At 41.6% G+C, this 26,103-nt stretch overlaps 1 protein-coding gene across 1 annotated transcript; it reads left to right on the top strand.

The window, feature by feature from the left end:
• Nucleotides 1–995: 995 nt before the first annotated feature.
• On the top strand, nt 996–24,471 carry LOC136485418 (zein-alpha PMS1-like). The gene is made up of 2 exons (XM_066482305.1): nt 996–1,600; nt 24,216–24,471. The coding sequence occupies exons 1-2, from the start codon at nt 996–998 to the stop codon at nt 24,469–24,471; spliced, it is 861 nt and encodes a 286-aa protein (XP_066338402.1).
• The last annotated feature ends 1,632 nt before the right edge of the window (nt 24,472–26,103 follow it).

Below are 26,103 nucleotides of genomic sequence, written 5' to 3'. Positions count from 1 at the left end.
AAATTGACAAGCTGAATCTGTTAAGTATCATGCAAATTTGTTTGGCAAGGCCAGGCCCAATCATCGTTTTCCTACTTTGCACCTGAGATGGGCTTGCACTTATCTTTATGATTTTCTATTCTTAAATTGGATTCTTGCTCTGTTGTTTTTCGCCACTGTTACCACCAGTTCTCTAATGAAGTATCAACTGTGAAGTGCAAATACGAGTCCTCCATTGAGTTTCAGAATACCGATTTTTCTTGTAATCTTGCTTCAATGCTCATTTACTAAGCACATGCCTATTTAGAAAATAATTTGGAACCTGGAACCGGCATACCCCATCTGGCCTTCATAGCCAGAAACAAGAACAGGAGTCCAAGTATATCAGAGCTCCTCACTGATGAGGGAACTTTTTTAGCAAAAATAAAACTAAATTTCTAATAATAGTATGTTTGAAAACCCTTTACGCGACTCAAAACTAAGTTGCGCCATAGGTGCGACCGAGGGCGCCACGCCGACCACGTTCGGCCTCCATGGCCACACTGGAGCTGACGTGGAGGCTGAGTCACGCCATACGGTCTGGTGCAACTCAGTCATAGTGTAGCCTTTGGCGTGACTGAGTCGTGCCAGACCCTTTGGCGCGACTCAGCCTCATATAGCCCAACCAAGCAGCACCCATGTGGCTAAGGTTACACATGTGTAAAGGTGAATCGATCGTGCCATTGTCACCAATGTATTTGGAAAATACAAAGAGGAGAAAACCAATTATTTATTGTATTTTGTGGAGATAGTCTTGCCGACGTATAAAGTATAACCCAACAAAGTGGTCACTAAATGTCAAAACCAACTAGATACCACGTCATCTCAAGCTTATCTTACTAATATATATTTCTTTGGCAAAATCCAAAATAAATCTTGTACAACCACAAGGCCTAACATGTGTATAAATATCCCCCAGATTAGTAGGTAATCCATCACCCATATTATTGAGACCAACTAGCAACATCGTAGCAACAATGGCGGCCAAGATATTTTCCCTCCTTATGCTCCTTGCTCTTTCTGCAAGTGCTGCTACCGCAACCTTTATCCCGCATTGCTCACAACCTCCAATAGCTGCCCCTCTTCCCCCATACCTCCCACCAGTGTGCGCAAACCCAATTCTACAACCCTACAGGCTCCAACAGGCAATCGCAGCAAATATCTTACAGTCATCACCCTTGTTCATCCAACAACCATCGGCCCTACTGCAGCAGCTGCCCTTGGTGAATTTGTTGGTACAAAGCATCAGGGCACAGCAACTGCAGCAACTGGTGCCACCTGCGATCAGCCAAGTAACTGTGGCAAACCTTGCTGCATACTCCCAGCAACAGCAGTTTCTCCCATTCAACCAACTGGCTGCAGTGAACCCCGCTGCTTATTGGCAGCTGCAACAACTACTACAATTCAACCAACTGGCTGAAGTGAACCCCGCTGCCTATTTGCAGCTGCAACAACTACTACAATTCAACCAGCTAGCTGCTGCGAGCCCTTCCGCCTTCTGGCCACAACAACAGCTGCTGCCGTTCTACCCACAGGCTGTGGCTAACGCCGCCACCCTCTTACAACTACAACAGTTGCTGCCATTCATCCAACTTGCTCTGACGAACCCAGCAGCCTCCTCCTACCAACAGCCCATCCTTGGTGGTGCCCTCTTTTAGATTGCTTATGAGTTGTAATTCAATAATGAAGTTTTTAGGCTGATGTCTGAGGCTTCTCAGAAATAAGAAATTGTATTTCCAGATTCTAATGCGCTACTGGTCTCCAAGTGTGTTTGATAATTATTTTTCCATAAATCATCCTTACAGTGTGATACTCGATTAATTGAGCATTACCACACACAATCATCATGATGTTGGTATAATCTCCAAAAATGCGTACTGTGTTAAGTGGGACCAGCAAAGCCGAATGTGCATAGTGGGATCGATGGTAATCTTAGTTATAATCTTCACTTTGAATTTATAGATAAAAGTATCAAAAACACTATTTCTAACATGGAAATAAAAAAAATTTAAATTCATCTCCATTAGATATATTAGCCTGACTTGTATGACAACAGTTCATGTAGATAGAATGATGGGAATTGTGCACACACAAAGGCCAATGCGTTCACTGATCTTTGGCCACAATGTGCAATTCTATTATTGTACATGTGAGAACAACATTCACGCAAGTAGATGAATTTTTTTTGGCAACAATAAGGTGCACTTATTGCTCTCCAGTGCAGCATATCGTTAAATGTGTGTTCAAAAACCTTTGATGCAAACTAACTGACCATTTTTAGATCGACATAAATGCTTACTTGGGGAAACCGACAGAGCATGAACCATCGTGTCCCTGCAACCACATGTCACACCCAAAAACAGCATCGAGATTTTGTTAGATCTAATTGAGCAACAAATACACTTGTTGTGTTGTTGTTGTTCCGTTAAGAGAATTACACCTTACGAAATAATGAAAACTGAATTAGAATGAATGTGATAAGGGTTCTGTACTTAATTCTTAAACTGCTAGATAAATGAAAATTACATGTGCCCATAAACTACTGTGGAACTTTTGATACATATAACATGCAAAAGAACTTGTAATAGGTGTACATAGACGTCACCAACAAATATATTAGCAGACTAATCAAATATATCCAACAGAAATATATACCAAGCACCATTCCAACTCGCTTTGTTGTATTGTCCTTTGACCATTCTTCATTCACTTGGTTCTTTACTACATGGGGTTTGGGTTAAAGGAATCTTATTGCAAAAAAATGTGGGTGTTCATCACGAATGCTTTGTTCATTGTTCCAAGAACTTGAACATGCTATTTTTTTTACTATTTTATGGCATCCTCTATGTTTTAGCGCATATATCAGTTCCTAAAAATATCATTGATATTCTCTAGCACATAATGGAACATACCCTTGTGGTCTTGGATCCTATGAGGAATAGCTCAAAAAATGTGCACAAGATGTAGTCTCTTGAGTTTGAGCCAAAAACTTACAATAACAACACCTAATATAATTTGTGACACCTCCATGACTCAACTGGTTGGCATCAAGTACAACCTCTAAGCCCTCCATATGCAATGCTTTCACTGCAACATCATCTACAACATTCTTGGTGATCCCTGTTGATCAGTCACCAGTTCACCAGTACTACATTTGAGGGGGGGGAGACCCAAAATAAAAAACTCTACCGATAGGGAAGCACCACGCTAGATGGACCATACATGAGTGCTTTTTATATGCCACAATTCATAACTAGGTGTAGCATTGTAGCAATACAATATATCATTCATGTACTTCACATTCCCTAATGGATGTTGTTAAATTTATGGACCTTGGCCTCATCGATCTTGCAAATTCTTCTCCGTATCCTTGTTTCATCATATTATCCTCTCATTATGCCATATATTCTTACTTGGAGCTTACATTCTCAATGTCCACGTGGCTCCCTTGTCCGATGTGTTAGGAAACTTGGCCCTTGTTTATGGTCTTCTGTTTCTAACTATTTGCTCCCACCTTCCCTTAGCTTTCATGACTTACCTCTAAAAGTTACTATTTTCATGTGCCATTGTGTGTGGTATCATCACATAATTCCAAAGAACTCTTAAAAACTTGTTCTATCCAAATTGAGAACATCTTTTTGTACTGTTGGAACAATTGATCTTTTCTTGTTAAGTCTCACTATGGCTCGTTTGGTGACAGTTCTACTTGAAAATGATTTAGATCCACATCTATCGATCATAACTTTAGGAATTTGCTATGATCAAGTGGAACAGATATTACGGTGTTGTTGGTAAGTGAAGTGTCAACCAATTTGATTGTTTGGCTCTTGTGAGGTAATACTGTCAGTGACATGATCCATTTGCAGTAGGTTATGGGTGCTAAGCGCATTGTATGGCGAGGGAACGGGTGACTCTATGAATTTATTATAAGCACAGCTTAACCAATAGAAATTAACATTGGTGAATGCCACTGTGAATTGTTTCTGGTGCAAAATAGCCCAACTAAGTAGCACCTATGTGGCTAAGGTTACACATGTGTAAAGGTAAACGGATCGTGCCACTGTCACCCATGTATTTGGAAAATGCCAAGAGGAGAAAACCACTTATTTATTGTACTAGCAAAAATGCCCGTGCGTTGCAATGGGAGAAAAATTATGAAATGTTCACGGGAAACAACCATGAGAATCATACATGACATCCATGGTATCCATAATATAAGTTAATGTTGGTAATAATCCTATTAAGCCTATATCTGATTAAAATACAACCACCTAGCATATCCACGTTTCATCCATTACCAACAAATTAAAACAGCACTGAGTTTTGGCTCTCACAAAGTACAAGTCCATCTATAACTAACTACCACACATTCTACTCCTAAGTTATACATGTACAGCAATGCCACCTACTTACGAACACAAACGATACAAATTACCTTATCGTTCTACCATTTACGGGAGTGCCCTTCTCTGGATCTGTACCAGTCCACAAGAGATTATGTATCATCTCCTCCCTATGTGTTTGTGCCGAGGCCAGAGCTTTATATGTCGTGACTTGTGGCCAGTCCATGGATGCAACCACCTGCAAAAGGTTGCACCATCTATTCCATTACTGTGTGTCATGACATTTCAAATGTGGAGTGAAATTTACTTTTAAATTCATACAGCATTTGAATGGAACAATTGTTATTGTTAGCAGAGAACAAGAAACTAACAGCTACAATGAAAGCCGAGGAATCTTCTCCTGCTGTAGGATGGATAACATCGGCACCAAAAATGATTGCTGGCACATCTAAGACAAAGGTATTCCATTAGGCACAAAGGCTCGCTTAAGCACTGTATTTTGACCTCAAACCTGATAAAGCATAGAATAAATTTCAATTTCCATATAACAACCGAAGCACAGATTTTTCAAGGATGCACAAGCCATATTGACCAGTAAGTCAGTAACATCCGGAAGAACCACAATAAGTAGCTGCAAATTCGGAGCCCTCATGTGAACATCCCCTTAAAGCAGCTTCTATGTGATTGGGTGAGGCTGACTGAACACACCGGCCTAGGATTGAAATCCTGAAATATCACTGACATCAAATATGTGTTGACTATGTAGAAATCACAAAGATGTAAATATGGTTCGAGTCAAATATGCACAGAGCACAAAAAAAAACTACCTTCCAATCAGACATTAAGAGATAAACATAATATATTTCTTGCATACATAAGGAACATAAACCATGGATTTTAGCAAATAAAACACTGGACAAAATCGACCAAGATGACAAGCAAATTACATATATGTATCAATTACAAGCGCTAGAAGTGCAATGCTAATGATCAGGTATGCAAGTTGTCTGGTAAATAAATTCATCCGTATGTTTATTCTTCTTTTTGTTTGATAAACATGATAAAATTCATCCATGGTTGCTGGTTAATTGGGCTAATTAGTATTCGTGCAGATCTGCATACTAAAATTTTCAGTCATATGCACCAAGAGTCATATCCACATAGAGTCGCATACTAAAATTTTCAACTTGCAAGCCTTAGAGTTTAGTAATAACAAGAATATTTACTCCAACAAATACAATACAATCTGCATATATATAACTTGGTTCTAACATATCACAATTCGAAAACCCAGCTAAGATCACTACCGGAAACTGGCTATTTGCCGATTGTTTTTATGTATGCCGAGTGCATTTCCTCGGCCACTCGGCAAACAAGCCTTTTGCCGAGTGTTACGAAAAAACACTCGGCAAAATAAATGCACTCGGCAAACGATGTAAAAAACACTCGGCAAACTAGAAAAAAAAAACACTCGGCAAAACTAGGCACTCAGCAAAGAAATATGTTTGCCGAGTGTAACTATTTGACACTCGCCAAATAATTTTATTTTTTTCTCTTTGGACCTTGAAACTTTTTCAACTCTCAACATACAACATGTGGTGTTCCATGTTAAAATTTGGTATATTTGTGGATCTGTTTGCTATATTTAATTAATTTATTGTATTTCTAGAAATTTTTTTGTATAAGTCCAATTTGAACAGTAAGTGATTCAAATAATATAATAAAATGAGTAGAAAAATAATATTCATGCTATCGAGTCCAGTGTGAGGGAAATGAAAAGAAATTTCGAACATCTTGTTCAGGAAACACAACCACGAACGTGTGGCCGAATGGTTTTTAAATTCTAAAAAAACAAACGAAGTCTGAAAATTATGAGATTTGTCATGATGTGATGATATCATACGTGGAGGCTATGGTAAAAAATTGAGAAGGTTTTAATAAAAGATGAAAGGCACAGAACAAAATTACTTGTTATTCTTTGAAATTTTTTTCCCCATGGGCGGTTGCTTGTCGTCGGCATCGCCTTTCTGAGAGATTCCATGTTGTCAATTCCAATCTGGCGAGACCAAGATTAAAACTTGGCAAGATCGGGTTCGGGATACAGAGACTTCGCTGTGAACAAAGATTTTTTTTTAACAAGATCCGTGGGCTATTATATCTAATACCAACTAAAAAATAGTTAAGTCTTTCGTCCAACCGTGTGTTGGTGTGCGTGCCCGACACTCTTCGTAATAACGAGACCAAAAGGAAGAGGAAGACGTGGAGAATTCCACGTACGCACGTCTCTTTTTATTTCCCGGTGCTTGTGGATCAACGTGCAGTGGCCTGCTAGCGGCTGGCGGTGGAAGCGGCACGGATCGAAGGTTCTCGCACGTGAAGACGCCGACGCCCGCGAGCTATGGAGGAACAGCACGCGCCGCCCCTACGGCGGATGTGCATGGCGACGCCTGGCCCTGTTTGTTTCACTGAAATCTAGCTTATGCTGATTTGTTGTGAAAGAAAAACACTGTTTGTTCGCTGAAAAGTACGGCTGAAGTAGTTAATGGCAACTGGTCAGCCATTAATCATTAGCACTCTTCCATTATTTCTACCAGTTTAAATTTAGACACGTCATGCATGCAAACAGCACCCGTACGCCCTCATTCTATTTCTGAACGCGACAACGGACGGCTAGCGAATTGGTGGAGCACTGTTCTCAGACTGTAATCTACCTTCTTTGCAGGGACGGATCCTTGATAAATGTCTAGGTGGCTTCTTCAGCGTCCCAACAGCCCTGCCCGTCCCACCGCTGTATCCGTCCCTACTTCTTTGACTGTGGATAAATCAATCGTTAGTGTTGTTCTACGTTAAACTCTTTTAAACGTAACCAAAATTTTATATAAAAATATTAATATTTGTGACATCAAATTAGATTTAACATGAAATATATTTTTGGAAAAAGTCCAAATTACTCCCCTCAAGTTTGAGAGAACATCATAAGTTATGTTAGAAAAATATATCTTAACTTTTTGCCACTATTTTGATAGCTTAGGAAATTTAATAATAAATTAACACTAGAGATACAATATCGTATAAAACATAATGATGAAAAATTCATAGTGCATTTTTCTAACACAAAATACAATGTCCTCTATCACCTCTCAAAATTTGAAACTAAAATATAATTTGTACGTAGAGAAACAAAAAAAAAATCTCTTTAGGGTGTTAGTTGAACCAACTTAAATAGTTGGAGGGAGTAAATTGAACCAAATGTTAGTTTGGGTGTTTATTTGGACATTAGCCGAACTTGGAGGGAGTAATATGGACTTTTCCTATATTTTTATATTATATACTTTTTGTGTTATAGATGCAATTATCTTTTTATATTATTATTCAATCTTAAATAAATTGACTTTGTACAAAACACATATTGTGGACATTACCTTCAATTACTATATAATATTGTGGACGTTAGCTCGTTAACGTCTAATATTGTGGACGTTAGCTCATGTACGTCATAGCAGATCGTGTAACTATACATTGATTTGGAGACTGAAAGGGGATGTAACAAGCTTGGTTTAATTGATAATCTAGAGTTCAGACCTGATACATATGAAGACAACAGCGGTCCGTAGATGCTGCTGTACAAACCAAAAGACGCATCTTCAAGTTGCGCCTAAAAAATTGCAGATCACTGTGAAACACTACCAGGAACGGGAGCTTTGCCGTGTGCCATATATAGGCACACACGGCAAAGCCACGAATACACTCGGTAAAGGGCACTCGGCAAAAAATTCATCGGCAAACTAACTTTGCCGAGTGTTTTTCGTCGGGCACTCGGCAAAGACGTTGCCAAGTGCCCACAACACACTCGGCAAACATTTTTCGCAAAAAATAAAAAAAAACAAATTGCCACCGGCCGCCGCCCACCACGGCCACCACGCTGCCAGCGGCCGCTGCCCACCACGGCCACCACGCCGCCACCGGCCGCCGCCCACCACGGCCACCACGCCGCCACGCACACTACCGCCCCACGCCGGACGCCGCCCGCCTCCACGCCACCCGCCTGCCATGCCGCACGCCACCCGCCACGCTGCACGCCACCCGCCGGATCTTGGAGAGGGGAGGGGCGGCCGCCGGGACGCCATTAGATCCAGGAGGGGAGGGGCCGCCGCCGGATCTGGGGAAGGAGTGGAGGGGGCGGCGCCGGGGAGAAGGGGAGGGGGCGGCGGCCGGGGAAAGGAGGGTTCTCCTTCTTTGCCGAGTGTTTTTGTTCTCCTTCTTTCCCAGAAAAAAGATTTTATTTCTTTGTCGAGTGCAAAAAAGAAAACACTCGGCAAACCCCCTCTTTGCCGAGTGTTTTTTTTACACTCGGCAAACCTCCTCTTTGCCGAGTGTTTTTAGCGCAGCACTCGGCAAAGAACTTGTTTACTGAGTGCCCGAGATAATACACTCGGCAAACAAAAAACACTCGACGAATTTGACGTTTCCGGTAGCGAAACTATCTGGAACCTATATTCAAAATCAGATCAAAATTGTTGCACACCATTTAGAGACTTAACAAGCCTGATCTATGAAGATAAATAATAACGATAGTATGTATAGGGTCCCGGTGCAACGCACGGACCTATATCTAGTGAGAGAAAAAAAGGCAAAAAAGACAAACCTTTATCGAACACATTATGAAAAAAAAAAAACTGGAGAAGTTTGGGTCGAACGTGGAGTTCATGGATATTTCCTCGATCTGTGCTGGTGTCCCAATCCGAGCTGGTGGCTGGCTGGCTCCTCTGTGGCAGCACCTCCACCACCGTAGAAGACCAGCGCCCGCGGCCACCGCGGCGGTGCAAGCTTCTCTGAAGAATGCGGCGATGGTGCCGCCGGGAGTTAGACGCGACCCTGCATGTGGACGGTATTTGCGCCGGTGCGGGAGACCAGCGAGCACGGTCCGGCAAGCGGCGGCGGCGCCACTGAGGCGGGAGAGACGGCTGGGAGGGGGACGTCGAGCGCCGGAAAACGGCTGCCGGGAGGCCGAGACGGCCCTGCGTGCGGGCCGGAGTTGCGCCGGTGCCTCGACGGCGTGGGGAGGTTGGGCTGCGGACGGTGAGCTCCGGCTACCGGGAGTCACGCGTGGCGGCGGCGACGCGCAGGAGGAGAGCGGATCCAGGGCAGCGGCGGCGGGTGGATCAGCGGCGCTGTGGCGGACGGGAGGAGCGGCTGAAACGATGCGGCGTCGATGTTTTTCCCCTTTTTTTATCGGAGCGATGTGAGTCACGTGAGTTGGCCGGACGCGAGAGAGTGAACTGGACTGCTGGACCGAATTGAATGGGCTGGACGAAAAAAAAATCTGAAACTTTGCCTTTTTATTATTGCCCGCGGCGAACAGATCCGGCACGGATAGGCTGGACGAAGATTTATAGAAGACAGAAATTTTGTGGAGACTGTATTAAAGTATAACCCAACAAAGTAGTCACTAAATGTCAAAACCAACTAGATACCACGTCATCTCTAGCTTATCTTACTAATATTTTTTTTGGCAAATACGAAAAAATTTAGTGAAAAAATGAAAACTAAATATTAATTCTAAACGAAAATATGAAAAAAAAACTAAATGGAAAGTGAATAAAAAACAAACTAAACGAAAATATGAAAAGAAAAACATGTCGGTAGCTGCTACAGTTCTACGACATTGGCTGTTGGCCTTAATATTAATTCTTTTGTCACCGATGTATAGCTAAGGCCCTCAAAACGTCAGGATCGGATGGGCGCTGCATAGTGATACAAGAGTGAAAGATACGTAGACAACATATACAGGTGCGGGCCGAGTGGTTTCGTCATGTCCATCTCTAGCTCCTGCCGCGCCTCTGCCCACTCCTCGTCGACGCTTTCCTGCCATTCTTTGGGATCCAAGAAGAGCATGTCCTCGTGGATCATGATGCAGCCATTGTTGTCGATCACGTCGCAGACCCAGGCCCGGAACTCGTCGAACTCGTCGTACGCGATCTGCAGGGAGCGGATGACGCTGCAGATGGTGTCCTTGGCCTCGGCGAGCTCCTCCTTCGTGTAGTCCTCCAGCCTAGGCACGCGGTAGTCCTCCTTGTCCTGCGACAGCACCCACCGGAGGAACTCCACCGGCATCTCCGCCATCTTTACCATCGTCACGGCGCCTCCGTTGTCTGTAGTCGCACCGGCCATCGCGTCAGCAGCTGCCCTCCGCCTTGCCCTGCCTCCTAGCTGGCTGCCTCTCCAGCCGCGAGATGCCGAATTGCCGATGCTTCTCGCTTTTGGCACGGGAGAACGTGTACTCAATCTAGCTATGTGGCTGCTGAAACCTAGCTTCGTCCTCTCTTGCGGTTGTAAATCCCGCGGCGTGCATCGTCTGATTATATACTACTGCTACAAGGGAAGGATTTGCATACTCCGAGTCGATCCTCTTATCCACGGACTCTGCTCTTCCTTTTCGGAATCGGTCGCTAGGCTGGAGCAGCGAGGCGGACACCTCGTTGCTCAAGGATTGGACACGGGACGGGGACGTTTTATACTCTGTTACATCAGAAACCACTACAAATTTGTAACGGCAATGCTCCTGTCAGGACGAACGGACGTCCGTCTGGACGGGACCGACATGCTTCGCGCGCGCCCCTAGGCCTTGCACCTCGCACTTTCCTAAAAAAAAAAACTCGCACCTTGCACGGTCACAGGGACCCGCCTTGCACCGCATGTGATTCCGTGCCTTGCGCCGCACGCCCCTGCACCTCGCTCCTCACACGGTCGCTTCAGACCCACCTCGTGCCTCACGCCGTCCGTGCCCACGCCTCACGCCCCCACTCATGCCTCGCGCCACGTGCTGCCCGCGCCTCATGCTGCGCTCCCACGTGCTGTGTCAATTAGCCTCCATTGGACGGCAGCAAGTAGATGAGCACATATTGCAACCGTATGTTTTATGCGTTTCAGATGTATGTTACATAGATTTCATCTAGATGTTGTAAAAGTAGATCTGGTGTTGCATATGTTGCAATGGATATACACGTATTTTGCAAGTATATGTTTCAGCTGTTTCAAACGTATGTTGCAAGTGTTTTATATGGATATTGCATATGTTGCAGTGGCTATACATGTAAGTTGCAAGTGTATGTCCAAATGTGTCACCTATTTCAATTGTTTCATCTGGATATTGTATATGTTGCAATATTGCATATGTTTTACACATCTATTGCAAGAGTCTATTCAAAATATTTCATCTATTTCAGATTTATGTTGCAAATGTGTTTATATGGATGTTATAGTTGCTATACACATGTTGCAAATGTATGTTTGTAAATGTTTCACCTGTTTCAGACGTATGTTGCACAAGTGCTTTCATGTTGCAACATTAGCGGGCGTAGCAACATGGATTACAAAACACGATTACTTTAATAACTCATTAAGTATTTATAAATATAATTATTTGCTAAAGTACATCAAAACGGAAAACAATGCCTTTGGTTGTTTTTGAGATGGTACACCTTCTGAAATCATTAAAGGTTGTTTTTGAGACGGTACACCTCTAGAAATCATTAATTTTTGGTGTTTTCAGCTACCTCTAAAGATTCTTTCAATTATCAAAGGAGGTTGGAAACACCCCTCTAAAAATTAAATTTATAAAGGCGGCCCACAATGTGCTCCCCCACTAAAATTAGGTGCAACATAAAAACATCATAACTTTTCCAGATCAAGCTAGATGAAGAAAAAGCTTATATCAAAGTTGTAGAGCTTGAAAAGACCTATAACTAAGCTAGATGAAGAAAAAGCTTATATCAAAGTTGTAGAGCTTGAAAAGACCTATAACTTTTTGTCCTAAAATTATGTTTAAATTTCTCAAAATTTGAAATTTATGTTTTTTTAAACTTTTCAAATGACCTCGAATGGGGAGTCGCCCTAAACTAATAATGTATTTCTAGACGATATCTAAAACTTTTAGTTTAACTTTTTTATATAAAAAGATTGCCTACTACACTTGATCACAAGTTAGTTTGAGGTGTAGTGGGAGTGTACCCTCATGCGGGGCCTGTCGAGTTTGATCCCCATAAAGTGTGCACACACACTAAAACCGTGTAACTTACCATTTACGACCCGTGGGTCACTTGTTGGGCACTCTCTAGGCTAAAGAAAGATTTTAGCTTTTTTACCTAATTTGTGAATTCACGGGAAATGATTTCTACAGACAGATTAGCTTGTTTACTACCTCTTAAAATCCATGTATAGTACTGGTAAGTTTTGACCTGCATCTAGAAATTAATTTCTATGTGCAACTGGATACCCACCTCTAGATTTTTTAGAGACACTTGATTTGACGCCGCTAGAACTGGTCTATAAAATGATTTTGACTGCCTTGGTAGTGTATTGGTGACCTGTGTAGCTCTCTACCCATGAAGCATATGTGCGAAGAGCCCAATGTTGACTGGTGGTGACGCCTCACTTTCTGCATGCGGCGGCGACGACCTGGTTGTGGCTTTGAGCGGCGTGCCGGTCACTACTACAAAAAGGATTTGTATCAACGCTTCCTTTTTTTAGGGGCAAATGGTTCCCAAACGAGCCACCCCTGCAAATGGATTTGTAGGGGCGACTGGTGTTATCAACCGCCCTACAAATGACCATATTTGTAGGGGTGGCTCTACATCCAGCCACTCCTACAAATCCGATTTGTAGGGGCGGCCCTACAAATAGACGCAGAATATTAAAAATTAAGTACTAAAATTTGAATTTTTTCAAACGGCCTCGGATGGAGAAATGACCAAAATAAAAGCTGTAGATCTCGAAAAGTTATTGAACTTTGTTGTTTACAACTTTTCCATTTGAAACCATTTACTGTTCGAAAATACTTTTAGAAATTTAATTTTTAAATTGTTGAAGAACTCTGATTTCTCTTTTTAATCTCTGGCTAAAACTTGTAACTAGTCTTTCTCCCTCATACTAACTTCAAATTTGATTATTTTTTTCCTAAAATTTTCTAAAATCATGCTCTATCAATATATTGTCTTCTTACATCTATTATTTTGGTCATCTTTTCATGTGACTGTGTTTTATCAATTTGAAATTTGAATTTCAAAAATGACAACTTCAAACGTCATTTTAAAATATTAAATGATTTTAGCTGAAAAAATCATGAACATAAAAGTTGTAGAACTGATCAAGATCTATCACTTTTATTTTGGTCATTTGTTCATCCGACAAGTTGTAGTAACATTGTTCACAAATCTTATATCTCTCTCCTATAGTTTCATAAACTACAAGAGGGGTATGTAAGATTTATGAACAATGTTAATAACACTATGTCCGATGAACAAATGATCAAAATAAAAGTTGTCGATCTCGAAAAGTTATAGAACTTTATAGTTGACAACTTTTTCATTTGAATTCATTTTGTCAAGGAAAACTACGTTTCAATTTCTCAAATTTGAAATCGGCCATCTATAGCAATGGTTTGGTAGGGGCGGCTGGCCAAACCGTTGCTACAAATGGTCTTGAGCCGCCCCTAAAAATCCTTGGTGGCGTAGTGGGTGTGCATGCGGCGCCTATACATGAGCGTGGCGAGCACGAAGGCGGCAAAGGAGAGCGAGATGCAGGCGGTGGCGATGCCGAAGCCGAGGCCCCAGCTAACGTTGTCCTGGATCCACGCGATGAGAAGGCCCGAGACGATGGGGCCGAAGTGGACGCAGAGGTAGAGCCAGCTGAAGAAAGACGCCTTGCTCTCCCGGTCCGCCGAGTTGTCATGGTCGAACTGCTCCGCGCCGAATGGCAGCAGAGAATGACTGCACGCCGCTGCTTCCGATGGCCACGAGGTAGGAGGTACAACCCGATGAAGGTGACGCTCCGCGCACCGAACACCGAAGAGCCGCCAAGCGCCGCCACCATGGGCAGGGACGCAGAGAAGGTGACAAACATCATTCCCTGCACATGGAACGCGCGGGAGGCAGACCTGTCTCTTAGCATCCATCGTGCTATGTGTGATACTCTGATCAATGTCAATGGCCATGTCCAAACCAGGATGATGGATGAGTAATGCGTACAAGGAGGTAGATGCCGAGGGAGATGAAGATGGTGTTTTAATTGCCCAAGAAGGTGTCGGCGATGATGGCGCCCAAGATGGGCGTGAGGTAGCTGGTGCCGTACAACGTGGTGAGGAGGCACAGGCCAGGTTGCTGCCATGGAGGACGGTCTCCATGTACACCACCAGGTTCGTCGATATGCCATTGAACGCTGTGCTCTTGATAGTGCAATTTTGTTGTCAAGATTTATTTAAAACTTTTTCAAAGTTAGACAAGCTTGATTTTAGACAAAAATAAAGTGAATTGTAATCCAGAACAAAGGGAGTGTGTGGCAGTGGCCAAGATAGTAACAAGCATTCCAGTTTTGTATATTCTATGCGTGTGCATGTATTTTATACATACTGGGCCTTCAATTAGTCACGGTCTAGCAGCATTTGTTCATTCGCTGCTTGATAGCTTCCCACATAACTACTGTATATACTTCAACCATGATGAGTACGATGCTACAACAAAGTCCGTTGATAAAGGCATTGTGTAATATCCCTAAAATTTTTTAAAACAAAATTTAAAAGTTGACCGAACGGACTAATGAGACGAGCAAATTTTGACTATTTGAACCGGGAGTCATAGGGGCGATCGGACACCGTGGTTGTGCAGATCTCGTCGAAACGAATTCATTTGAGTACTAACATGTTTCGGTTCAAGGTTGGATGAATTTAGGAGGAACCGTTAAATTTAGACCATTGGATCTGATTTAGGGTCTGGTTTCCTGACCGGTTAATAAGAAGAAAAAAAGGCCCCATATGATTTAGGGTCTGATTTAGTTCATGTTCTAAAATCTTAAATCTAAACAAATCCAGAAGTTTATTACTGACATGACGGTTTACTAGGGGTAGCTCATAGCACTAGAACCAATGTAACCTTAACTCACATGTTATATAAAACTAGAACAGATATATTATCATATCTATTTGAGCACCCATAAAGCAAATTATTATAGAATCATGAAATGCATTCCTTTGTAAATGAACAAGGAATAGTAAATGAAGTCATGAAGATTTTGTTTGTCTCGCTCTGATTATGTGTCAACAGAAGTTATTATTTTTAAATGTTTTTAGCCATATTGGATTTGCTTAGCCTAAAATTAATGTCCAGTCCTAGAGATTAAGGTTATTATCCGAATGTTCCAGAGATTCTTTTGGACAAGATTCAGGTCGTGTGTAGTGAAATCCGAAATATCTTTGATTCGAATCCACGGAATTAATATATGTGTACCTATGTGCTCACTATTCTAGTGAAAACGAATATGATGGAGTGTGTTATCATGGAACTTCAAGTCCGGATGTTGTAGTTTTTCTCCTAAAAAATCAACGCAAGCCCCATCCTAGTCTTCTTTATCTTGAGTTTTTGCAGCACAGCTGAGCAAGGTTTATGTTAATGATCATGTTGTTTTTTTCTTGAATGGATCTATGCCTTTGAGCCCAAACGACTTTTGTTTCGAACAGCTAGGAGGTTGGCCATGATCCTCTTCATCTGTATATTGAAGGGCAGATTCATATCATAGATGGTGGAAGGAACAAAAGTGGCATCAAACTTTCATTCTCCTTACTATATGGAAATAATTTAAGCACGAGTTTAGTGAAAATTAGATGTACTTCTATTTGAATCAAGAGGTAGAGTTCAACATATAGCCCCTCCGCTCCAGTTTATTACTTGCCCTAGCTTTTCCCTAAGGTAATCTTACCTAACTTTGACATATTTCTTAGAAAAATTACCAAAAATCTTGAGCATCAAGTTTGTTTCAATGAATTCTTCATTGCGTATGTCTTGATAGTGCATTTTTGTTGTCAAGATTTATTTAAAACTTTTTCAAAGTTAGACAAGCTTGATTTTAGACAAAAATAAAGTGAATTGTAATCCAGAACAAAGGGAGTGTGTGGCAGTGGGCAAGATAGTAGTAAGCATTCCAGTTTTGTATATTCTATGCGTGTGCATGCATTTTATACATACTGGGACTTCAATTTGTCACGGTCTTGCAGCATTTGTTCATTCGCTGCTTGATAGCTTCTCACATAACTACTGTATATACTTCAACCATGATGAGTACGATGCAACAACAAAGTCCGTTGATAAAGGCTTTGTGTAATATCCCGAATTTTTTTAAAACAAAATTAATAAGTTGACCGAACGGACTAATGAGACAGAGCAAATTATGACTATTTGAACCGGGAGTCATATGGGCGATCGGACACCGTGGTTGTGCAGATCTCGTCGAAACAAATTCATTTGAGTACTAACATGTTTCGTTTGGAGGTTGGGTGAATTTAGGAGGAACCGTTAAATTTAGACCATTGGATCTGATTTAGGGTTTGGTTTCCTGACCGGTTAATAAGAAGAAAAAAAAGGCCCCATTATGCCACCGGCTCTTCCTCACGCTGCTTTGTTCAGAGCCGCATCCTCCTGTTCCCGCCGCCGCCTCTCGCCTGAGCTCTTCCTTTGGTCGCACCGCTCCTGTCTCTCTGTCTCCTTCAAGCTGCCAACGTTTGAGGAGGTCCCCTTGCCAGGTCGTCTTCCCTCGCTGGAAGTAGCACGCATCTTGCATGCATCCTCGCTTCTGTACCTCAGTTACTACTCTAGTTATTGTTTTCCCGTGAGTTGCTTTCATCTAATCTTGGTGCTCCTACGTGAAGCTGCTGGAAGTAGCAAGGCTAGCTACTGCTGGCGCATAGATCCTGGGAGGCCACTGTCGTCAAGGCAAAGGGAAATAGCCGAAAGAGAATTGGGGCAAGAAAGAGGAGGAAAGAAAAGGTTAGACTTATGGGGATCTATTTAGTTCTTTGCGAAATTAAGGTTTCTGTTGTGGCAGCTGTCTTAACAAGGACGTAGAGGCAGCAGTTACGTACGTATACAAGTCAATTTGTAACTGTTAGATCAATTTGGAGTATGCTCTAATTATGCAGATTGAATCGCGGAATTTCTGGGAATAATCTGTAAATTATCTCAACAGGTGAGTTAAACAAAAGTCACAGCTCTCATTTTTATCTTCCCAACGGTGCTGACTTCATTCAAATCCGATAAGTTATGCCCAAAACAGTGCTGCTTTCTAGCTAGACATATTCTCTGTGCATAAATCTTTTATCCATTTTCGAGGTATTTAGAGTCAGAATTGGTCCTGGATTTCTAAACCAAATTATAGGAAATTTTCTGTAGATATCCGAGATGTATTTATTAGCTGCATTTGGATAATAGAATTGAGAGTTATGGTCAAAACAGCAAGGAACTCAAATTTTACTGGATCTTTTAAAAATATGAGAATTGACATATTAGGGTTCGACTGAGAAGTTTAATTGACCTTTTATAAAATAGCTTCGTGATCGATGTGGATTAGTTCCTATAGTAGTTTGCTCCTCGGGTGTGGGAAGCGCCATTGCCGAGGGTGGCACGCATGCCGGATTCTCGCCAAACTTAAGGCAAGTGCATGACGAACCTATGTATGGGCTTATGCCTCTTGTTTGAGTTTTCAATTGATTCAATTGTTTCATGTGCTATATGATTGAAGCTCCGAGTGTTCTTTTAAATTCAATTCCTTCTTCGGTGGATCCGGATGTGCAATTTGGTTTTTATATTCAAGTTCAAGTTTCATGATTTCTTTTACATTCAATTCTAGTGCTGGTTTATCCGGAGGTGCTATAAAGATCAAGGAATGCTCTTAAACTAGAGAAATGTATTTTCATGTTTCCACTGCAATGAAGTTGATTGTCTTCTAATTAAATTCGAACCAACGGGAGAATTTAATTCTGAGGAGCAGTTCTATGTTTTCAAGATTATTAAGGTTCTATACATTAATTCTATTTCTGCCCAACGGTGATGTGGAATTAATGTAGAAGAATGATGTTTATTCTATTTCTGCCCAACGGTGATATAGAATAGAACATAAAGTTTTCAAAGTATAATGAGCATCATTGTTGAATATTTTTTTTTCAAACAAAGACCTCCATGCTTTTATTCTTAAAGGCAGTAAGAGAAATAAGCTGGGTACTTGTGACTCAGATGATGAAATGCCTAAGGGCAAGTTATGTATGAAAGAATGCCATTGCTTAAGGGACTGTGTTCTCTTTAAAGAATGGCTTGAAAAGAAAAGAATTCTAGGATATTGATCCAAGAAAAGAGATAGATCAATGAGAGTCTTCATTGATAAATGTCTTTTATGTACTCTCTGTGAAGAAGAATTAATTTTCAATTTCACTTATGAGAGTTGTAAAAGTCATATACATGATTAAACATGTGTGTTAAAAGAATATTCGGATTTATTTCTGAATTTGATGATTGAACATGAGCCAATCCTGGTATTTATGTCCGTTTAAGGGAATTATCTCGCATGGCGGGAAAAGTTTGTGATAGTACCCGCATGGAGGAAAAAGTTTGAGAAAATACCCGCATGGCGGGGTAAAGTTGGCATAGTACTTATCCCGCATGGCGGGAGAAGGATGTGATGACTCATGTGCTCTAAGTGTATCCCGCACATGGAGAAAAGTTTGGGGTAGCTCTTATGCTATCCTAGTATTGACGCTACACTCTGATTGTGTCATGGTCATTAAGTACTCAATGAGTTTAAGAACAAAAGAAAGTTGCATGTGAACCAAAAGATAAGAATGATATGCAAGCATGACTTGCAGAAGTATTGATAATAATAGACTATGTTGAGTTTTGAAGTGTAATGAGGAAAATGTACTCCCATACAAATTTTGTTTGCATGATGTAATCATGTGGATGAAGTAAGTAATCAAAGTTTCCTCATTCACAAGAGTTCTGAATGTTTCGAAATTGTAATAGAAAAGTTCATACCACATTTCGAGGGGGAGAAATGTAAGATTAATTAAGAAAGACAAATAAGAAAGATACTTCCCCATACTTCAGATAATGCAATGCATACTATGCATTGAAGGTAAAAGTGATCTATAAAAGATGAATATGATCGTTGAGGGAGTAAGACGGTCATAATAACGATACCCCTAAAGTAAAGAAATAGCTAAATTCCTGGACCTTTTATAGTTCCAATAGGAAGATAGCATAGTCGGCTAGTATTTGTACCGGACGAGTTCAGAGTTATCAAGGCAGTGCTAAACGCGTCATATGAGTTTTTAGCAGATTAAACCCAAAATAAGAAATTTGAAGATACACCATCTTTATAGAAGATAGAGTAATCTAGGGGAGCATGGTATGTAGATACCTAAGGCTTGAATAGAAGTGGGATTACATATCCACTATAGTGTTTTAGAGCAACAAATTGCTTAATACATGTTGATGTTGTATGACATATACAACACCTGATGTTAGCTCTTAAAGAAGATGAATAAGTAAATAAGGATCTTGTGATACAGGAGGCTATAGAACAATTGCCTTTTGGCAATGAAGAGTAACAATAGCCTCATATGAAAGAAGTGCCACGAGGCCCCAGGAGGTCTCAAAGAATAAGAAAATCAGATATTTCTGGTGACTAAGGAGTCAATGTTAAGAAAGAAATTCAAATGGAGGGTAATTCCACCTCATTTGAAAAAGACATGAGTGGCGTTCACTCGTCTAAATGGCAAGAAGCAAAGGAAGATGAAATGAAATCGATAAATACCAATGATGTTTGGGACTTAGAAGAAATTCCTAATGGAGCCAAAACAGTAGGCTGTAATGGGTCTACAAGACAAAGGTGACTCCAAAGGGAATATAGAAAGATATCCAAAGGGAATATTGAAAGCTATAAAGGACCACTTGTGGTGAAATGATTTACACAAAGAGAAGGAATAGATTATAATGAGCATGCAAGGATTCTTTTAGAATCATAATGGTGTTAGTGGCACATTACGATTTATAGTAACATCAGAAGGATGTAAAGACACATTCCTCAACGGGGATTTGTATGGAAAAGTTTACATGGCATAACTCAAAAGGTTTTGTCGTGGAAGGAAAAGAACGTAAGGGATGTTGCCTAAAGAAATCCATTTATGGATTAAAGCAAGCTTCAAGACATTGGTATTTGAAGTTTGACAGTACAATAAGAAAGTTTGGGTTTAAAGGGAATGTAGAGGACAATTATATTTATGCAAAGTTTAAACATGGGAAATTTATTTTCCTAATCCTGCATGTGGGTAACACCTTACTCGCTAGTAGTGGTGTTAATCTACTGTTGGAGAAGAAATAGTTCTTGTCCTCAAGTTTCAATGAGAATGATCTTGGTAAAGCGTCATTCATTCCAGAAATTGAAACTTACCGAGACAAAAGGAAAAGGGGTATTAGAACTATCTCAAGTGTATACTTAGAGAAGATTCTAAAGAAATAAAGTATATATGTGAGTAAACTTGCGCCTGTTCCTATAGTAAAGGGTAATAGTTTTGGGAACTTCCAGTGTTCCAAGAACCAATGTAAGATCGATAAAAAGGACGTCCTATATGCTTCAGTTGTTGGAAGCTTAATGAATGCTTATCAGTAAGAGCTTACCCTGACATAGTTCATGTATCCAGGATGTTTTGGCAGAAGTCCAGTCCAGATATAGATCACTGGAATGGAGTTGAGAATGCTTTGCAATTGTGCAAAGATTTATAGGCCTCATGGTGAGTAAGAAAGAATAAGTACTCTCAAATAGTTGTGGGTACAAATGTTAAATTTTGGCGAGATGTTTAGTGAAACCCACATAGTAGCTAACACTCGCAGTTGGAGTTTTATTGTGGAAAAGCTCCAAAGAAACAGTTGTGGTGTCATCGAAGATAAATACCCACAGTATAGCTTGTTATGAGGCTTAAGGACAGGCGAAATGGTTAAAAGAACTTACACCCGGAATTGATAATGGTATTCAACAGCAATAACCATTTAAGTAGTTCGCTCCTATAACAATGGGCCAAGTGTGCTGCCAAACACATTGACGTTAAAGTTATACGTTGTGAAGGAGAAAGTCCGGAATCATACTAAAAGTATTGAACATATAAGAAACAAGCAAGTGCTTGCGGATCTGCATACAAAAGGCTTACCACCCAGTGTGTTTAGAGAACACACAGTCGACATGGGTTTAAGGGAAAGCCTATGATTTTCGGACAATAAAGGGCCCAAAGTTAAAGAATCTGTTTCAGAACAGGGACGTGTATTGTAGCTGTTAAATCTATCGGCGATTGACCGTGACGATGAAGCATGCTCTATGCACTAATCTGTGATGGAACAAATAAAAGTGAAAGGGATTAAAGTCAAAGCTTAAAGTTAAAGTATGAGTTGAGATCAAGGGGAGAATGTTGGTTTGATCTCCCAACCACAGTGGCCCAACAGCCACTTGGGCCTTGACCTCGCGTCCTGATCGGGGGCGCCCAGTCCATCTATGGCTGGTGGGCCCCCGTCACACTGTGCATTAAATAGAGGTGGGGGCCGGCGGCTCTCAGTACAAGGTTCGCCTGAGCCGTACGCCCCACCTACTAACCCTAAACCCCAGTGACAGGAAGCGCCGCCGCCGCCACTGCACTGCGCCAACACTCCGGCCATCGCTGCCCGTGCACAGACTTCACCGCCGAACCTGTGATGGCTGCCAGCTCCTTTTCCAATCCCTCAGATGATCAGTAAATCGTCTCTCTCTCTCTCGGATCTACTTGTTCATCCCGAAAAACGAAGTGTCCCCACTAGATCCTAGACCTAGAGATAATAGTGGTCTTAACAGAGGCGACTCGGTGGATGATGGAGAGAACGATGTTGCGGTTGACGCTGATGCCAGCGCCGACGCCAGCAGAGACTGAGGGGGCGCAGGGAGCTGCGCATGAAGCGATTATGTCGCAGGAGTGGATCAAGCCGGGTCAGATGTCGCCGAGTACTAGAATTGGATTCACCGAGAGCCGAGAGCCCAGAGCCCGGTCAAAGTTCGCCGAGTATCCTGGCCGACGAGATCAAGCCCCTGCCTCCCAACGAGCAGCTTATTCGTAATCCCGAGCTCGCCGCGACATTCCACTATCACGAGCAGTCCCGGGCAAAGTTCGCCGAGTACCAGAGTTGGATTCGCCGAGAGCTGGAGACCAAGGGATATGTTGAGGTGGATGACCACTATGAGGAGAGGTGTCAACTGCTGCAGGTTGTGGCTGTGCACGAGGCCGTCTTCTGTGGCAGGGAGGTGGGGGGAGGATGAGAAGCAGGCCCAGGCCATGGCCAGGCCCTGCGTCGCTAGTGCTTTGCTTAGCCACCTGTCATATTACTACTCAGTTCGTCAATTGTTTAGATGTAATCTACAGTATATTCCAATGATTTAATAATTCTATACTGCTGTGCTCTTTCCTGTTTCAATCAATAATCGAACGCCTACTGCTGCTATAGCCTATACCAGGATTCTGCTTCGATGTTGGGGAAAAAAAATCGAAACTTGGTCAAATTTGTTTGGCAGGGCCAGGTGATAAGGAAGTGAATAGGGTGGCTAAATTGACAAGCTGAATCTGTTAAGTATCATGCAAATTTGTTTGGCAAGGCCAGGCCCAATCATCGTTTTCCTACTTTGCACCTGAGATGGGCTTTCACTTATCTTTATGATTTTCTATTCTTAAATTGGATTCTTGCTCTGTTGTTTTTCGCCACTGTTACCACCAGTTCTCCAATGAAGTATCAACTGTGAAGTGCAAATACGAGTCCTCCATTGAGTTTCAGAATACCGATTTTTCTTGTAATCTTGCTTCAATGCTCATTTACTAAGCACATGCCTATTTAGAAAATAATTTGGAACCTGGAACCGGCATACCCCATCTGGCCTTCATAGCCAGAAACAAGAACAGGAGTCCAAGTATATCAGAGCTCCTCACTGATGAGGGAACTTGTTTAGCAAAAATAAAACTAAATTTCTAATAATAGTATGTTTGAAAACCCTTTACGCGACTCAAAACTAAGTTGCGCCATAGGTGCGACCGAGGGCGCCACGCCGACCACGTTCGACCTCCATGGCCACACTGGAGCTGACGTGGAGGCTGAGTCACGCCATACGGTCTGGTGCAACTCAGTCATAGTGTAGCCTTTGGCGTGACTGAGTCGTGCCAGACCCTTTGGCGCGACTCAGCCTCATATAACCCAACCAAGCAGCACCCATGTGGCTAAGGTTACACATGTGTAAAGGTGAATCGATCGTGCCATTGTCACCAATGTATTTGGAAAATACAAAGAGGAGAAAACCAATTATTTATTGTATTTTGTGGAGATAGTCTTGCCGACGTATAAAGTATAACCCAACAAAGTGGTCACTAAATGTCAAAACCAACTAGATACCACGTCATCTCAAGCTTATCTTACTAATATATATTTCTTTGGCAAAATCCAAAATAAATCTTGTACAACCACAAGGCCTAACATGTGTATAAATATCCCCCAGATTAGTAGGTAATCCATCACCCATATTATTGAGACCAACTAGCAACATCGTAGCAACAATGGCGGCCAAGATATTTTCCCTCCTTATGCTCCTTGCTCTTTCTGCAAGTGCTGCTACCGCAACCTTTATCCCGCATTGCTCACAACCTCCAATAGCTGCCCCTCTTCCCCCATACCTCCCACCAGTGTGCGCAAACCCAATTCTACAACCCTACAGGCTCCAACAGGCAATCGCAGCAAATATCTTACAGTCATCACCCTTGTTCATCCAACAACCATCGGCCCTACTGCAGCAGCTGCCCTTGGTGAATTTGTTGGTACAAAGCATCAGGGCACAACAACTGCAGCAACTGGTGCCACCTGCGATCAGCCAAGTAACTGTGGCAAACCTTGCTGCATACTCCCAGCAACAGCAGTTTCTCCCATTCAACCAACTGGCTGCAGTGAACCCCGCTGCTTATTGGCAGCTGCAACAACTACTACAATTCAACCAACTGGCTGAAGTGAACCCCGCTGCCTATTTGCAGCTGCAACAACTACTACAATTCAACCAGCTAGCTGCTGCGAGCCCTTCCGCCTTCTGGCCACAACAACAGCTGCTGCCGTTCTACCCACAGGCTGTGGCTAACGCCGCCACCCTCTTACAACTACAACAGTTGCTGCCATTCATCCAACTTGCTCTGACGAACCCAGCAGCCTCCTCCTACCAACAGCCCATCCTTGGTGGTGCCCTCTTTTAGATTGCTTATGAGTTGTAATTCAATAATGAAGTTTTTAGGCTGATGTCTGAGGCTTCTCAGAAATAAGAAATTGTATTTCCAGATTCTAATGCGCTACTGGTCTCCAAGTGTGTTTGATAATTATTTTTCCATAAATCATCCTTACAGTGTGATACTCGATTAATTGAGCATTACCACACACAATCATCATGATGTTGGTATAATCTCCAAAAATGCGTACTGTGTTAAGTGGGACCAGCAAAGCCGAATGTGCATAGTGGGATCGATGGTAATCTTAGTTATAATCTTCACTTTGAATTTATAGATAAAAGTATCAAAAACACTATTTCTAACATGGAAATAAAATTTTTTTAAATTCATCTCCATTAGATATATTAGCCCGACTTGTATGACAACAGTTCATGTAGATAGAATGATGGGAATTGTGCACACACAAAGGCCAATGCGTTCACTGATCTTTGGCCACTTAATGTGCAATTCTATTATTGTACTTGTGAGAACAACATTCACGCAAGTAGATGAATTTTTTTTGGCAACAATAAGGTGCACTTATTGCTCTCCAGTGCAGCATATAGTTAAATGTGTGTTCAAAAACCTTTGATGCAAACTAACTCACCATTTTTAGATCGACATAAATGTTTACTTGGGGAAACCGACAGAGCATGAACCATCGTGTCCCTGCAACCACATGTCACACCCAAAAACATCATCGAGATTTTGTTAGATCTAATTGAGCAACAAATACACTTGTTGTGTTGTTGTTGTTCCCTTAAGAGAATTACACCTTACGAAATAATGAAAACTGAATTAGAATGAATGTGATAAGGGTTCTGTACTTAATTCTTAAACTGCTAGATAAATGAAAATTACATGTGCCTGTAAACTACTGTGGAACTTTTGATACATATAACATGCAAAAGAACTTGTAATAGGTGTACATAGACATCACCAACAAATATATTAGCAGACTAGATCAAATATATCCAACAGAAATATATACCAAGCACCATTCCAACTCGCTCTTTGTCGTATTGTCCTTTGACCATTCTTCATTCACTTGGTTCTTTACTACATGGGGTTTGGGTTAAAGGAATCTTATTGCAAAAAAATGTGGGTGTTCATCACGAATGCTTTGTTCATTGTTCCAAGAACTTGAACATGCTATTTTTTTTACTATTTTATGGCATCCTCTATGTTTTAGCGCATATATCAGTTCCTAAAAATATCATTGATATCCTCTAGCGCATAATGGAACATACCCTTGTGGTCTTGGATCCTATGAGGAATAGCTCAAAAAATGTGCACAAGATGTAGTCTCTTGAGTTTGAGCCAAAAACTTACAATAACAACACCTAATATAATTTGTGACACCTCCATGACTCAACTGGTTGGCATCAAGTACAACCTCTAAGCCCTCCATATGCAATGCTTTCACTGCAACATCATCTACAACATTCTTGGTGATCCCTGTTGATCAGTCACCAGTTCACCAGTACTACATTTGAGGGGGGGAGACCCAAAATAAAAACTCTACCGATAGGGAAGCACCACGCTAGATGGACCATACATGAGTGCTTTTTATATGCCACAATTCATAACTAGGTGTAGCATTGTAGCAATACAATATATCAT

Source organism: Miscanthus floridulus, chromosome 10 (genome assembly GCF_019320115.1).
Source record: "Miscanthus floridulus cultivar M001 chromosome 10, ASM1932011v1, whole genome shotgun sequence".
Classification (NCBI taxonomy): Eukaryota; Viridiplantae; Streptophyta; class Magnoliopsida; order Poales; family Poaceae; genus Miscanthus; species Miscanthus floridulus.
This window is presented reverse-complemented; position numbering and strand designations above follow the sequence as displayed.

Coding starts and splice junctions, on each gene's coding strand:
- LOC136485418 (XM_066482305.1), top strand. CDS start 996: ATGGCGGCCAAGATATTTTCCCTCCTTATGCTCCTTGCTCTTTCTGCA. Junction 1,601..24,215: donor CAACTACAACAGTTGCTGCC/ATTCATCCAACT, acceptor ACAACTACTACA/ATTCAACCAACTGGCTGAAG.